A 14052-nucleotide genomic window follows, 5' to 3' on the forward strand; every position below is an offset into this window, starting at 1 on the left:
AATGTGTATACCCACTGTTAGGTTTATCATCACTAGAATATCTAAGGTCAAAAGTCAATGTCATTATCATTTCTAGAATATCCAAGATCAAAATTGGAACAATTTTTTTTATCCAAATCTATCAAATTTCGAATCAAATGCATATTTTAAATTATATACTAATATTTTAATTACAAAATAATACTAAATAATTCAGGAATTACTTATATTATAATCCTAACATTACCAAACAAGTAACAACTTGTTTGGATGATTGTTACGTATCGTTTCATAATGTATCGTATCGTATTGTATTGTACTGTATCGTTTGGTAAATACAATGTTTGGATAGATTGTGTCGTTTGCCATCATTTCATGATATCACACACCAGCAATATGAAGAATAAACTTGCAATATTATAAAGAAAAATTATGAAACAGAGTAAAATTATTATATAAAAAGTAGGATAAATGATCAAATAAAATTATTAATAATAATGAAGGATGAGATTGAGATAAAAAGATAATGCAACGACACGACCATACCAAATTAGTCGTTACATAAAGTAGCACATTTCATCATTATGTAACGACGGATTTAACAATACGAGATAATAAAATTTAAGTAACAACCAAAACAAACATCGTATATAAAATAATAATACCATACAATAAGACGGGTAACAACCATCCAAACAATATGTAAGTGGGAAAATAAAAAGGGGAAACCGATTTTGGGTTTATTGGCTTTTGTTCTTTTTCAAAAGGGATCAACCGCTCACCAACAAAAGATACTTCATACATACGCTACTGAATACTGGAAAGCTTCACTTTCACACCGACTCTTTTTCTTTCCCTCTTTCATCTAAACCCAGTGAAGGTATGTCTCAGTTTTTAGTTATGGATTTATTCATCAGCTTTATCAATCCATTTATCAAATTAGATTTCTAGGTATTCTCTCGTCTTTTTCTTCTTTGCGAAAAATAAAAATAAAATTGGAGTACTTGTAGGTTGAATTTGTGCGGTAATTGCACATTATGATCACACTGATGTTGTTTATATCATTTATGCTTGGATAATTCTAAATTACGATTGGAATTGTTGATAATTTGAGCATAATCGTTGTTCGGTATTAAGAAAAAAAACATACAGAGATCTTTGTTGGTTTTATAGTTAGGTTTTAAAGCTGTTCTTGCTAATTTTAGTGTTAAATTTATGAAAAAGGATGAAACAGAACTATGGTTGATAATTTTTTTTTTGGCGGCGGGCGGGGGGGGGGGGGGGATGGTTTGTTTGTTTTCTTGAACCTGCTGTAAATCGATTTACTGATAGCTAGATTGGGTACTCTTTTTTTTAATCAATTTGTTGGAATATAATGTTGACTGGTTAATAGTCTGTTGTACTTTCTCCATTTGGGCTCTTTTTGGGCTGCTCGGCTGTAGTACCATTTGTTTCCTCTTTAGTCAGTTGGATATGTTTATAAGCATTGAAGTTGGAGATTTGGTAATAGTGCCCTTAATTGGATCTCGGATATGATTTCCCCCTCTTTTTCCAACTTCTGTGGTTTGTCCCCCAGGGTGTTGGTCTAGTAGTAAGAGCGCAACGCATGTGTGGATTAGGCGCACATCACTGGTTCGAACCCTGCTACAGACAAAAGCATGGTATTTAAGTGGAGAAGCCATGTGTCACCGGTCCTCGGGGATTTTTCGGTTGTAAAAAGAAAAATTATGTGTGTGTGTAGTAATGGGTTTGTGCTATTCGACGGACCTTGTCAAATCTTAACTTGCATCGAATAATGACATCTTTGTCAGGAAAATCCTAGGTTTCTGTGCTCTTTTGATGAGTATGCATGCTGGTGCAATAAAAACAACCAGCTGTCTAGGATGTGATTTCTTCTTCTGTAGATTATTAGTTTAGCGAGCTTCTTTAGTAGATGTGTGAATGTTCTGAGTTTTTACTTTTTTTGCTGATGCTTATGGTTATTTTCTTATTGTGCATATATCACAAATAATATTTGGGCCTGATAGGTGGTACGGTATACCGATGGCCTAAGTTGTATAAAGTTCAGTTTATCTGATGCCTAATTTCTTTGCTCTCAGTAAAGCAGAGTTAAATCAGCAGATATGAATCCAGGGGGTTATACAGCAGAAGTTACAGGTCTTTCTCCTAATACTACTGAAAAGGATGTTCATGATTTCTTTGGTTTCTGTGGGGCAATTGAACATGTTGAGATTGTCAGGTGTGTTTAATATCTGGGAGTGCATTTACAATTTTATCACTCATACTCTATATTTCCGTGTCAATGGTTTAGGATGAAAAGAAACGAATTGGAAGGGAAATTATGAGTAGAGTTATATCTTTGAACTCACGAATGTATCTTCCTTGTTTTTCTTTTGTTTCAATTTCTTCAAATCCCTCAAAGTTCAAACCGACCCCTTAATTGTATTGTACGTACAATGTAAGATCATCTTTTCTAATACACTTAGCTTGATATACGTACGATAAACAAGTTTTGTAGCCACTATTGTTTCTTGGGTTATTATCTTGTTTTCTTTTCTAATCTTGAAAGCTTTTGAATCTTCTGAAATGTTTGTATCAGGATAGAGCAAGTATGCCATATGTAGGTTGAGCAAAACAAAAGGGATTTGGTGTTCGGGGATATGCATCTATATCTGTTCATAATTTGGTCTTGTCTGTGACATAATTAGTTGATTATTTGGCAAAACTGTATCTTTATGTCTCATTGTTTGTTCTGAGAATCCAGTATTGTCGCTATGTCCTTTAGCAAATGAAAAGCAGGAAAAATTTCACTTATGGTACTTATCTTTTACTTTCTCTTTACCCTTCCAAAGTACAATATGTGTGTAGAGTAGTGTTTGCACAGCCTTTTTGTTGATACCTATTTTTATTGTAATTTGAAGAAATGTGGAGCACCACTGAAGTCTTATACCTCACAGGAGCTTTTTGAGTCAGCCAACTGTTTACAAATCACATTAGGCTTCAATATTACTACTTTTGTTGTTATTTTGTGAAAATCAATCATGTAATCGAGGAACTTTATGCCAAGTTGGCCTCATAACACACAGCATGTATTTCATTCCTGCTTTTTCCATAAGTTACTGTATAAAAAATTTTGGTCGTTGATTGAGTTTATGCTTGTGGTTGAGAATGCAGAGCTGGTGAACATGCAAGTACAGCCTATGTGACATTTAGAAATCCTCATGCCTTGGAAACAGCTGTCTTACTGAGTGTAAGTTCCTTCAGATGGTTTATTGGTTTAGTTGTATAGTGAGTAAGGTTTAGGTCTCTGAATAAGCAGCATAGAATTGCATTCTGTCTACAATTTGACAGTTGCTAATTCTGGTTCCATGTGGTGTTAAATGAATGGATTATGTGTTACTTTCATTTTTTTTTAACTTGTGTGTGTTGAATGTAAAATAGTTCATCTACTGGACTTAAACAAAATGGTATGTGCTTTGAGAGTGAGGGCAAGACCTCGATATTGATGTTTGAGTTCCAATATAAATATTGTTGGACCAATAATTTGAAACCCTTCCATTTGTCACAACAATGCAAAGACTTTCTTTTTCCTCGAGCTGTTTTCATAGAGCTTAAAGTAATGTTGGTGTTGCTCGACAAGGTATTGTTTTATTATATCGCCAGTTATAGTTGGTCAAAATGCTCATCTTCTTTGCGGTAATTGGATGTCCTATTCTCCTGTAACGCTTCTCATGAATTTGCTTGGTCTCAAAATCCAAGCAATGAACCCCTTAGTATTATTTTGATTCTGCATACATCTCTGTGCACTTAGATTCAGTTACATATAAATATAATTTATTGTTGATAGATGTAATTTTTTATTTTTCGCACCAAACTAATTTTTCCTTAAGATGTATATTTTGATTGAATGGTTCTCATTTATAACTAACTTCTCTCAGGGGGCTACCATTTTGGATCAACGTGTGTGCATAACCAGCTGGGGTCACTACCAAGATGAATTTGCTTATTGGGATCATTCATCATGGAGACCTCAAGAGGAAAGTCGTTCAAGTGTATGTTCTTGCCTCCTGCTTTCCTATCTGTATGGTACTCGTTTCTCTATGAATGAGGTGTGTATTTCTAATGAGTGGATTTATAATTCCAGCAGGACCCCCAGGGACAGCATTTTGTTTCTTCTGCTGGGGAAGCTGTGATGATGACTCAAGATGTGGTTAAAACCATGCTATCTAAAGGGTATATTCTTGGAAAAGGCGCATTAGGGAAAGCCAAAGCTTTTGACGAATCTCATGCGCTGTCAGCAACTGCAGTCTCCAAGGTTGCTGATTTGAGTGAGAGAATCGGCCTCACCGACAAGTTTTGTGCCGGGGTTGAAGTGGCCAGATCTGTGGATCAGAGGTATCACATATCGGATACCACCAGATCAGCTGTGTCAGCTACAGGTAGAACTGCTGTCTCTGCTGCAAGTGCTGTTGTTAACAGTAGCTACTTTTCCAAAGGAGCTCTTTGGATGTCTGGTGCTTTAAGTAAAGCGGCTAAAGCTGCAGCTGATTTGGGTAGCCGAGGCATTAACAAATGAGAAGATTCAGAGCAACTGCCATGCAGCTTAGATTCTTCTATATGAGAATAGTGCTAGTTGATGTAGTTTTCTAGAGTATATACTTTTATGCCTGTCGCATGCAGTATCCCTTTCATTGGCACTGGTATTAGTCCTCTGGGTTGTGTGGTCTAGAGTTGTGATTTGAATGGATTGTGCTGATATTGATTCAGCTGAAATCAGACTGGTGTTTCCTTTCCACTTTTGTTGGATATCAGGTCGATGTTGTAAAGGACATACAGTAGATAATACGTGTTTGAGCAGAAATTTTCTTCAGTTTATTGGAGGTTTTTTTACTGGTCTTGCAACATGCAGTTGTGCTAAAATTCTTTGTAAAGATGACTTGTTAGAATCTGCTCTCAAGATACAAATTTTAAGATTAGATTTAAGGAGGCTGCTTTCGACAACTGATGAACAATCTTTTATCCCTCTATGTAAACTGGACTCGGTTGCTGGCTATGATGTACATAAGTATTTGATAAGTGTGTGAAATTTTGTTTATTGCTAAGTTTTAGCGTATTAAGAAGAATTTGCATGGAGTACTCATATCAATATCATATCTTACATGGGTACATTAAGAAAAATAAAAGATCCACGAAATTCAGTAGGTGTTTGGACAATATTTGAGTTGAAATGTTTCCATAAATGTTTGAAGCAACGGTTAAGTTGTCTTTGTGTGACCTATAGGTTACGAGTTCGAGCCGTGAAATTATTCATTGATGCTTGTATCAGGTAGGCTGCTTACATTACACTCCCTTAGGTTGCGGCTCTTTCCGGACCCTGCGTGAAGGCAAGATGCTTTGTACACCGGACTGTCCTTTTTGAATAATATTCATAGGTCTGTATTATTACATGTTGTTGTGTCATTCTCTTTCGTTATCCTATTAGGTTGTTGTTAATATTTTGACTATTGAATTGTACAATTGAAGAGCATATTATTAAATTGTCTTATTCAGAAGCATATCATAAGAAAGTAGTATATGAAAATTACAAATGTTCCTGTTGTTATGTCACAAAGGACTCTCGTGTCATGCCACAATGACAAAATGACATAACAAGGAAAGTGAAATTCTTACATTAGACTATTCTTAAACCCGACTCCACCCCCACCCCTCCCTCGCTCGCCTCCTAACCCATCGCCGTCGGTGGTCTTACGTCTTCTTTGTTTGCCTTTAGGAAAAAGTCAAGCACCCTCCTTTGAATCCAACGCTTACCGAATCAACAATCCGACGTCGTTTCCCTGTAAAATTAAAAAATATTTGACGTATTTTCACTCCATCACGGTTCATACAGCTGAGCTTCAATTTTGATATCTTAGCTAACGCATTTCCATTTTCCAGATCGAATGTGATACCGAAAAAAATAATCAATTTAAGTTTGTAGCTGTAATTGTAACTGAAACAGATCTAAATTCAATTATGGATGCGGTGTCGATAAGAGTACCGTACAAGAATTTAAAGCAGGAAGTGGAATTAGTTAACGTTGATGAATCATCTCGGTTTACTCATTTAGAGATCCACAGTGATTCATCTTCTCCTCCTAGGGTTTCCAATGGCGAATCACACGATTCACATTCTCCTCCTCAGCCGCCGCCTGTACGGAACAGTTTACTCACTTTAATTCTCAGTTGCACCGTCGCCGCCGGTGTTCAGTTCGGTTGGGCCTTGCAACTCTCTCTCCTCACTCCTTACATTCAGGTGCATTGATTTCTGCGCTACGACTCTCTCTGATCCATTTTATATATGATAGTGTTGAACTGAAGTTTGATAGTATGTTAATTTGACTTGTGTACCTGTTTCGTTTTGATTTGTTTGACTGGATATGGAGTTAGAGATGTTATTTGACATATGCATTTATAATACTGGTAGTGAAAGGAACCATTTGAGTCACAATTGAAAAGTTCGTTTAATGGAGGTGACATTATTTTCAAAGCTAAGAAGTCAGTTTCTATTTTTGGTAAAAAGCTGTACATCCGAGAACAGTTTCTTTCTGTACCAAATTTCGGTTTCTATAAGGGAACAATTTTAGTCTATAAGAGGTCACACTGAATATTTCAGCAAATAGCACTCTTTAATAGCTTAACGGCTTTTAAATACAGCTTGCATTTGATATGTCGCCTTTGAGAGTTGATACTTTGTTTTTAAGTAAATAAGAGAAACAGAAAGCAAAATCATGTTCATGTCATTATGGCTGGCATGGAATTTGCTCATGCCAAAAATTAGAAGGTTTGATTTTTCTGTAATCTTAGTTGCAATTATATTGATCCGAAGATGTGCAGAAATGGTCTTTAAAAGCCATAGCAGCTTTCCGCTAGCCTCGAGCAATGAATTCTTACAATTTTCTATCTTTTCAGTGGCTTTAGGTTTTATTTTGCCTATTTCTCGTTTTGAGCTTTTTCTTTGCCTAAAATTCTTCTTTTTTGTGTTTTGCAGACACTTGGCATAGAGCATGCCTTCTCTTCTTTTATTTGGCTTTGCGGTCCTATTACAGGCCTTGTGGTAGGTGTCACAATCAATTTGATATGAAATATCATGGCATTTTATTGCAGATTACTTGGTAAAACATCCATCTAAAACGATGAAAGGCAGTAATTAGGATCAGAGATGTGAGAACAGCTTTACTGAGATTAATTCCTGAAGATATAAAATAGGGATAACCTTTGCACCTGCAGAGCCAACTACATAAAAGCTCCAACACTTTGAAATCTTATTAACTCGTTAAACAAAAATTTGTTAAGACTTCAGCCCTGGTACTTAACCTAGCAGATATGGCTTGTTGAACTATTACAATTTTTTCTTTTGGAGCTCTGCAAAATTTGTCTGTTCCTAGCACTAGAAGTCTGTCCTTTGTTCAGTAAATTAATGTCGCCAGATATATGCTACACACAAAATATGTGGAGAAGTTTTGCTGCAGCTCCATCGATTATTCAACTTAGAAGCTTTTCTTCTTGGACATTCTTTCAGGTACAACCTTGTGTAGGTATATGGAGTGATAAATGTCATTCGAAATATGGCAGAAGAAGGCCTTTCATTTTTGTTGGAGCTGTCATGATATCTATTGCTGTAAGCATTTAGAAGTTATGTTTATCCTATATTGAATTAATTGGTTCCAGTTAAATTGGCTGAACTTAATCTTGTCATTTAGGTGATAATTATCGGGTTTTCTGCAGACATAGGATACTTATTGGGGGACACAAAAGAGCATTGCAGGTTCTTTCTTTCTCTTGGTCCTGTAGTTTTGGTATTATCTGAATAAGCTGTGAAGTCTTTGATTAATGTCTGAAAATACAGCACTTTCAAAGGCACTCGCTCTAGAGCGGCTATTGTCTTCGTTGTTGGGTTTTGGATGCTCGATCTTGCTAATAATACTGTGCAGGTTAGCATCTGAAAGGTTAATACTATTGCTAGGAGTTTAGATGATTCTAATAGATGGTACCGTAATTGTTTTATGTTGGCAGGGTCCAGCTCGAGCTCTTTTGGCAGATTTGTCAGGTAAAAGCTCCATTAGATGGAAGGGAGAATTGTCTTTCAATTAGTTGATACAGTTCTCCTTTTGTTGAGAGTTATCCAGATGTCTTTGTAACTTGATTGTAGGTCCTGATCAAAGAAATACTGCAAACGCTGTGTTCTGCTCCTGGATGGCTGTTGGAAACATTCTTGGATTTTCTGCTGGAGCCAGTGGAGGTTGGCACAGGTTGGTTTTTTATTGCGTATCTGAAGTGACATGGTGATGTTATATGTGTATATGCTTATATGAAAAGATAGTCCACATCCTGCTTGAACAATAACACTTGTTCAGCATTCTTCTTAAGGGTCAACACTTTGAAATTTGTTACTCTTTTAGTGGCAAAAAATTGTTTTCTCAATTAAGATTTGGTTCACAAAATCATTACATGCTTAAAGTAGCCTTTGACAAAACTTTGTGTCTGGACAGATGGTTTCCCTTTTTGACAAATAGAGCTTGTTGTGAGCCATGTGGAAATCTCAAAGCAGCGTTCTTAGTTGCAGTGGTGAGTTATTTGTCCTCGATAGAGCCCTTGCATAGATATAGTAATTTCTATTTTTGAATCTTGATTTATGGGATCTTCTACTTTAGTTCGACATGTTTTATTCTACATTTTTTATGGATGTACATTGACAAAAAATATTGCTAAAAGAACATAAAAGGGAGTTTTTGGATCTACTCGTCACATCCTGCATCCTTAGTTAATAAAGATATTCCTCAAGCATCTTTTTTAAACAATGTCTTAAAACATTAATCATGTCCTCTTATGCATCTTGTCTCTTGCTAGTTGCTGATATACTATTGTTGAAATTTGGCTTTCCGAAATTGGATAAATTTCAATGACAACATATACTCCCGAATCCCAAGCTAGTTATGGTCGGCTAATGACTACAAGAAACCCCAGAAGATTCATGTAAATTGATGGAAAACCCAACAACCCTAAAGAGAAGATGAATAACATAAACATAAAGGATAGGGAGGAGTTGAACTAATTAACTAGGTTAACACAAAAGCAAGCAATAGATAGCTTGAATCCTTGCTAACACTATCAGTTAGCCCAAACCAAGATAGAATTGGAAGAAATAAAGGATTGGTTCACATAGAAGAAGCAATTAGTCAACACAAGAAAAATATATGTTCAACCAACTAACTAGCAATTCAACTATAAGGGGTTGTTTGGTACGTGGGATAAGGTGGGATAAAGTGTGATATTAAATTTATACTATATTTGGTTGACAGTATACATTTATCCCGGGATTTATTACCGGCAACCAAACATAGTATGAACTTTGTACCAGGATTAGATATCCCATCTTATCCCACCTTAACCCATCAAACTTGATATTATTTTATCGCACCTCCCAAGTGGGATAAAGTAGTCTGCGTACCAACGACCCCTAAGGTTCATCCAAGGAAGAGGAGAATTGAACTCATACAAACACTTACTAAGAAGCAACAAGATGAGGTTCAAGAAGAGGTAAAGGTCAATCCCACAAAAAGGTTCTCTCACAAGAGATTTTGTTGAAGTCAACCTTAAACACTTCCTATTTATACGCTAAGCTAATGGCCTAGGCCCATCAGATTAAGTTTAATTGTCACTTTTGTTTTCCTTTTGGTGTTGGGAGGAGTTTGTTAATGAAGCCGAATCTGTACTTAGCCTCCTAGAATCCTTGTAAGACTGGAAAAGGGTTCCTTATTTGGTTCTGTTCACCTGTATATATTTAGTGCTGCTTATAATGTGGCCTTTCTCCACGAAAGAAAAAAGAAAAAGCTAGGTAGGCCGTGTGGCCCAAGTGGGGTGGACATGTGGCCCACAAGTGATTTGGTCATGAGAATGACATTTCCAGAAGTCCAAATGCTAGTCAACCAAGTGTCCAAGTCAACATCTTGGTCAAACGTGATCAAATCCCGGTCAATCCTCCGTCTAATTTGGTCACTTTTCGTAGATCCCACCAGTCTTGTTAAATGGTGTAAGTTCGTAAAAATGCTGCCGTGCTACATTATATGAATTCTCATTATTCGTTCCACTTCATGTGAATCTGTTTCATCTAAAATTGGATAAGTGCTGTGAAAAGCCATTGCACCGTTGCTTAAAGTGATGAAGTCATGCGAGGCGGGTTTATTGCTTCATGGGTGAAAGTTGAAACGATGCGCTTCAATGAAATTTATGCTTCAAACAGTGAGACTGAACATGTTTTCAGTTAGAAAGGGTCAATTCTTTAATTCTGGCTTTAAGAGGTGGTAAAAAAAAGAGAAAAAATGGAGGAAATGTAACCTTATGAGTTTCCCTTTGAACAGTGTATATCTCATGATTCAGTTACATTTCTTGTGAATTCCAGAACCTGGAATCAAGGGTTCATCAAATAAGTTGACCGTGTCTTTTCCTGCTATTTGTGTTTAGTCTTAAAATATTGTTAAAGAGCTTTAAGTACTATGTAATTCGCAGAAGTCATTTTGTTGACTAGCATTTCTAAACGCAATCAGCTAATTAAGGGAGACAATTTTTCTTTTTATATTCTAATTATTAGGTGTTATGAGTTATGACTGTGAAGAATTAGTACTATGCTTAAGCTTGAACATAGTAAAAATGAAACCTTCTCTAGTGTTGTTACTGGCATGATCTAGTACTCATGCTCGTTCTCTGTCATTCAAAGTTCTTTCTGGACTGTGAACAGGTCTTTTTGACTCTATGCACGTTGGTAACTCTCCACTTTGCCAAAGAAGTCCCGCTGTCACTCAAGCAAACCAATCGCTTATCAGATTCTGCTCCTCTGTTGGATAGTCCACAGAATACTAGCTTTGACCTTTCTCAATCAAAAACGGAGTTACAATCTATAAATAATGTGACCAATAATGAATCTGAGGTGGGTCATGTAACCATTAATAGTCCAAAGAATGAAGACCAGAGACATGAGCAGGATCAAGGTGATAGCTTCACTGATAGCCCTGGAGCGGTTTTGGTTAATCTATTGACCAGCTTACGACATTTGCCTCCCGCAATGCATTCGGTTCTCATTGTCATGGCTCTGACTTGGGTGAGTAACTTTCTGATTTTTCTGATTTAAGCTTTTAACTAGCTGTACAATTTTCCCATTTCGCTATACTCTATGAGTTTTATTCTTTATTTTTCTCATGATCTTTCCACTGCCGCTAATTATATATCTTTATGTTCTTTCAACCAGTTGTCCTGGTTTCCCTTTTTCCTCTTTGACACGGATTGGATGGGGAGAGAAGTCTATCATGGGGACCCGAAAGGAGAAGCAGCTGAAGTAAAAGCATATAACCAAGGTGTCAGAGAAGGTGCATTTGGTTTGCTATTGAATTCTGTAAGAACTCAGAATTGAGAATCACTAGTTATCCTTTATTTAGATCTAATAATAGGTGTTTTGCAGCTTAACTAGAAGTAATGATCAATCGAGAGCTTATTTATGTTTCCCTCTCTCATAACTGCTCCAGTATTTTTAACGTCTTAAGTTATTGTCATGAATCTCCCTGAGCAGGTTGTTCTTGGCATTACCTCCTTTTTTATTGAGCCAATGTGCAAGTGGATTGGTTCCAGACTTGTTTGGGCTGTGAGCAACCTCATTGTATTTGCCTGCATGGCCAGCACCGCTATCATTAGCGTGGTTTCTATCAGTGCACATTCGCGAGGAGTTCAACATGTGATTGAAGCTACTGAATCAACTAAAATTGCTTCTTTGGTTGTTTTCTCGCTTCTTGGCATTCCTCTTGCTGTAAGTTTTAATTATGTTTTTGTACCTATTAGCTGATCATACAGTAGATATGACTTGTATTTCTGTGGGGATTGATACTTTTGGGTGCATGTTCATCCTTTCATGCATTTTGCTTTACATGCCTGCAGGTCACTTACAGTGTTCCTTTCTCTATCACAGCAGAGTTGACAGCTGATGCTGGTGGTGGTCAAGGTGTTTGTTCAATCTGTTAAAATATTATCATGTCTTACGATAAGGCCTTATATTATATTATTTGAAACTGGTATGCCTTTTGCAGGGTTGGCAATAGGAGTCCTAAATCTTGCAATTGTTGTACCGCAGGTAACTTTGTCTTTCTATCCAATTATTGCTATTCATCTCTATTGTGTGCGCAATATTTATATGCGAGGATGTAATTAAGTTTCTTTGTATTTTGTAATTTACGTTAAGGTTGACATATTGTTCTATTTTCTTAGATGATTGTTTCACTTGGTGCCGGTCCATGGGATGCTTTGTTTGGTGGAGGGAACGTACCGGCATTTGTCTTGGCATCTTTATCTGCACTTGCTGCTGGCATTTTTGCAATGCTCAGACTACCAAATTTATCAAGTAATTACAAATCAACTGGCTTCCACTTTGGTTGAGTAAATTAGTTCATTATACTCATTACACGTAGGGCATGTTAACGAACCAACAAAAGCATAGTAGTGAAAGATATCTGATACTTCCACTCATATTCAATTCATTTGTCCCCAATTTTTGACGTTCTTGTATAATGTAAATTGTCATCTATAATGAGGAAGGAGTGTTGATTCGTATATGTGAATATCTAGATATTTTAGTAATTTGTCGCAATCAATTTTTCTACAATTTTTCGACAATTTTATAGAGATGTTTTAGAGACTTATTACTCTTAGATATTATATACTAGGGACGAAGCCAAGTTGATATTATATACATACGATGGTGAAAAAGTATCCCATTTAATCGCTCCTGTGGAAGCGTGTATATGTGTAGTTATAGATCTGCTCATTCTATTTTTTCTATGATCGATGTGTCTGCCATGGTATAGTATGGTTCCTCAGTAACTTAATAAGTGACTTGAAAGGAGACATTCTGAATATATGATATTGGTAAAAATTCTAAATCGGTGTAGTCATCATTAATTATCTCTTTATCGACTTACACATGAATATTTACAAACTTTCTTTTAATTAAAGCAACTCAATAACTGCGGGTGCCAATGGAAAATAGCGTTGGTATTACTAATGCCATGGTTTTCTATGCATTACTTGTATTAGTTATACACATGTTAAAAAAATGTACCAAGCAAGGTATTAGTAATGCATAGACCTAATGCTTGCATTATTTTTTCTAATACCTCCTACCAAACGACCCCTAAGAGTCTGGAAATAGAGTATTAACTAATTCAGCCATATTTAAACCACTAAAGACTCTTGCTTCAATTCCACACGACAGTTACATCAACTTCACATGAAAAGGGTTCCTTTCAAGGATTTAATCCTATATTTAGAAAGGGTTCAACTTCTAATCTCCAATAGGTCATCTTTTCCCTTCAAAATTTCCAATTATAGAGAGCGAGTAAGAGTGAGAAGTGGAAAGCTGAGGAACATTATAAAAAATTATACTACTACACTAATTATGGCAGGTGACTCCTATATAATTTACTAATTTCAATCAACATTTTCCCTCAAGTTGGGCATGGAAATCATATGTCCCAAACTTGTTGCATGTGTAGAGTATTGAAAGGTTCTATCAATGATTAGCGAGCTAGTCGTTCAAACTCGCAAATAGCATTTACAAATTTAATTTTCCGAGCTGCTGATTGTCACACACCAACTGGCCGGAACTTCAATGCAATAAGCAACTGTTTTAGGGATCTTCTTCTTCTTAATATAGATTTCTTCAAATACATACCAAACTTAAGAACGAAACGAGCCCATATGACTTATTTCAAGTGGCAAAAGGGACCTGTGACTTAGGTCCCAAGTTTGGATTGCAAATTAAGCTTGGTGTTTGCAACAAATTATTTGTGAATACAAAAATAAATTGCAACCACAATATAAATATGAAGAAACATAGTTTTATCGATAAAATGGCGCGGGTATAATTCTATTTGTTCCCTTGATTCTTCTCTCCTGATTATCTCTTTGATTCGAGGGCTAGAACAACGTGTTTCTCGAACGTAGGATGTTGCGGGCTTTCATGGATTTATTTGATATCCATGAAGTATGTTGTGAA

The 14052-nt window shown here is 36.2% G+C and overlaps 2 protein-coding genes across 5 annotated transcripts; both read left to right on the top strand.

The window, feature by feature from the left end:
• Positions 1–718: 718 nt before the first annotated feature.
• LOC107775927 (binding partner of ACD11 1) lies at positions 719–4854 on the top strand. 3 transcript variants are annotated; one of them, XM_016595733.2, is made up of 5 exons: positions 719–859; positions 2079–2218; positions 3154–3229; positions 3918–4031; positions 4124–4854. In XM_016595733.2, exons 2-5 carry the CDS (start codon positions 2103–2105, stop codon positions 4553–4555), a joined length of 738 nt encoding a protein of 245 aa, XP_016451219.1. In that variant the 5' UTR covers positions 719–859; positions 2079–2102; the 3' UTR covers positions 4556–4854. The 3 variants fall into 3 exon arrangements, with proteins under 3 accessions (XP_016451219.1, XP_016451221.1, XP_016451220.1); XM_016595735.2 differs by having other exon boundaries at positions 4127–4854; XM_016595734.2 differs by having other exon boundaries at positions 794–930.
• Positions 4855–5647: 793 nt separating this feature from the next.
• LOC107775926 (sucrose transport protein SUC3) lies at positions 5648–12616 on the top strand. 2 transcript variants are annotated; one of them, XM_016595731.2, is made up of 14 exons: positions 5648–6270; positions 7006–7071; positions 7537–7635; positions 7718–7782; positions 7864–7948; positions 8031–8064; positions 8167–8266; positions 8507–8582; positions 10753–11112; positions 11260–11403; positions 11578–11811; positions 11940–12003; positions 12089–12132; positions 12267–12616. In XM_016595731.2, exons 1-14 carry the CDS (start codon positions 5992–5994, stop codon positions 12432–12434), a joined length of 1818 nt encoding a protein of 605 aa, XP_016451217.1. In that variant the 5' UTR covers positions 5648–5991; the 3' UTR covers positions 12435–12616. The 2 variants fall into 2 exon arrangements, with proteins under 2 accessions (XP_016451217.1, XP_016451218.1); XM_016595732.2 differs by having other exon boundaries at positions 5861–6270; positions 7743–7782.
• The last annotated feature ends 1436 nt before the right edge of the window (positions 12617–14052 follow it).

Source organism: Nicotiana tabacum, chromosome 20 (assembly GCF_000715075.1).
Source record: "Nicotiana tabacum cultivar K326 chromosome 20, ASM71507v2, whole genome shotgun sequence".
Lineage (NCBI taxonomy): Eukaryota > Viridiplantae > Streptophyta > Magnoliopsida > Solanales > Solanaceae > Nicotiana > Nicotiana tabacum.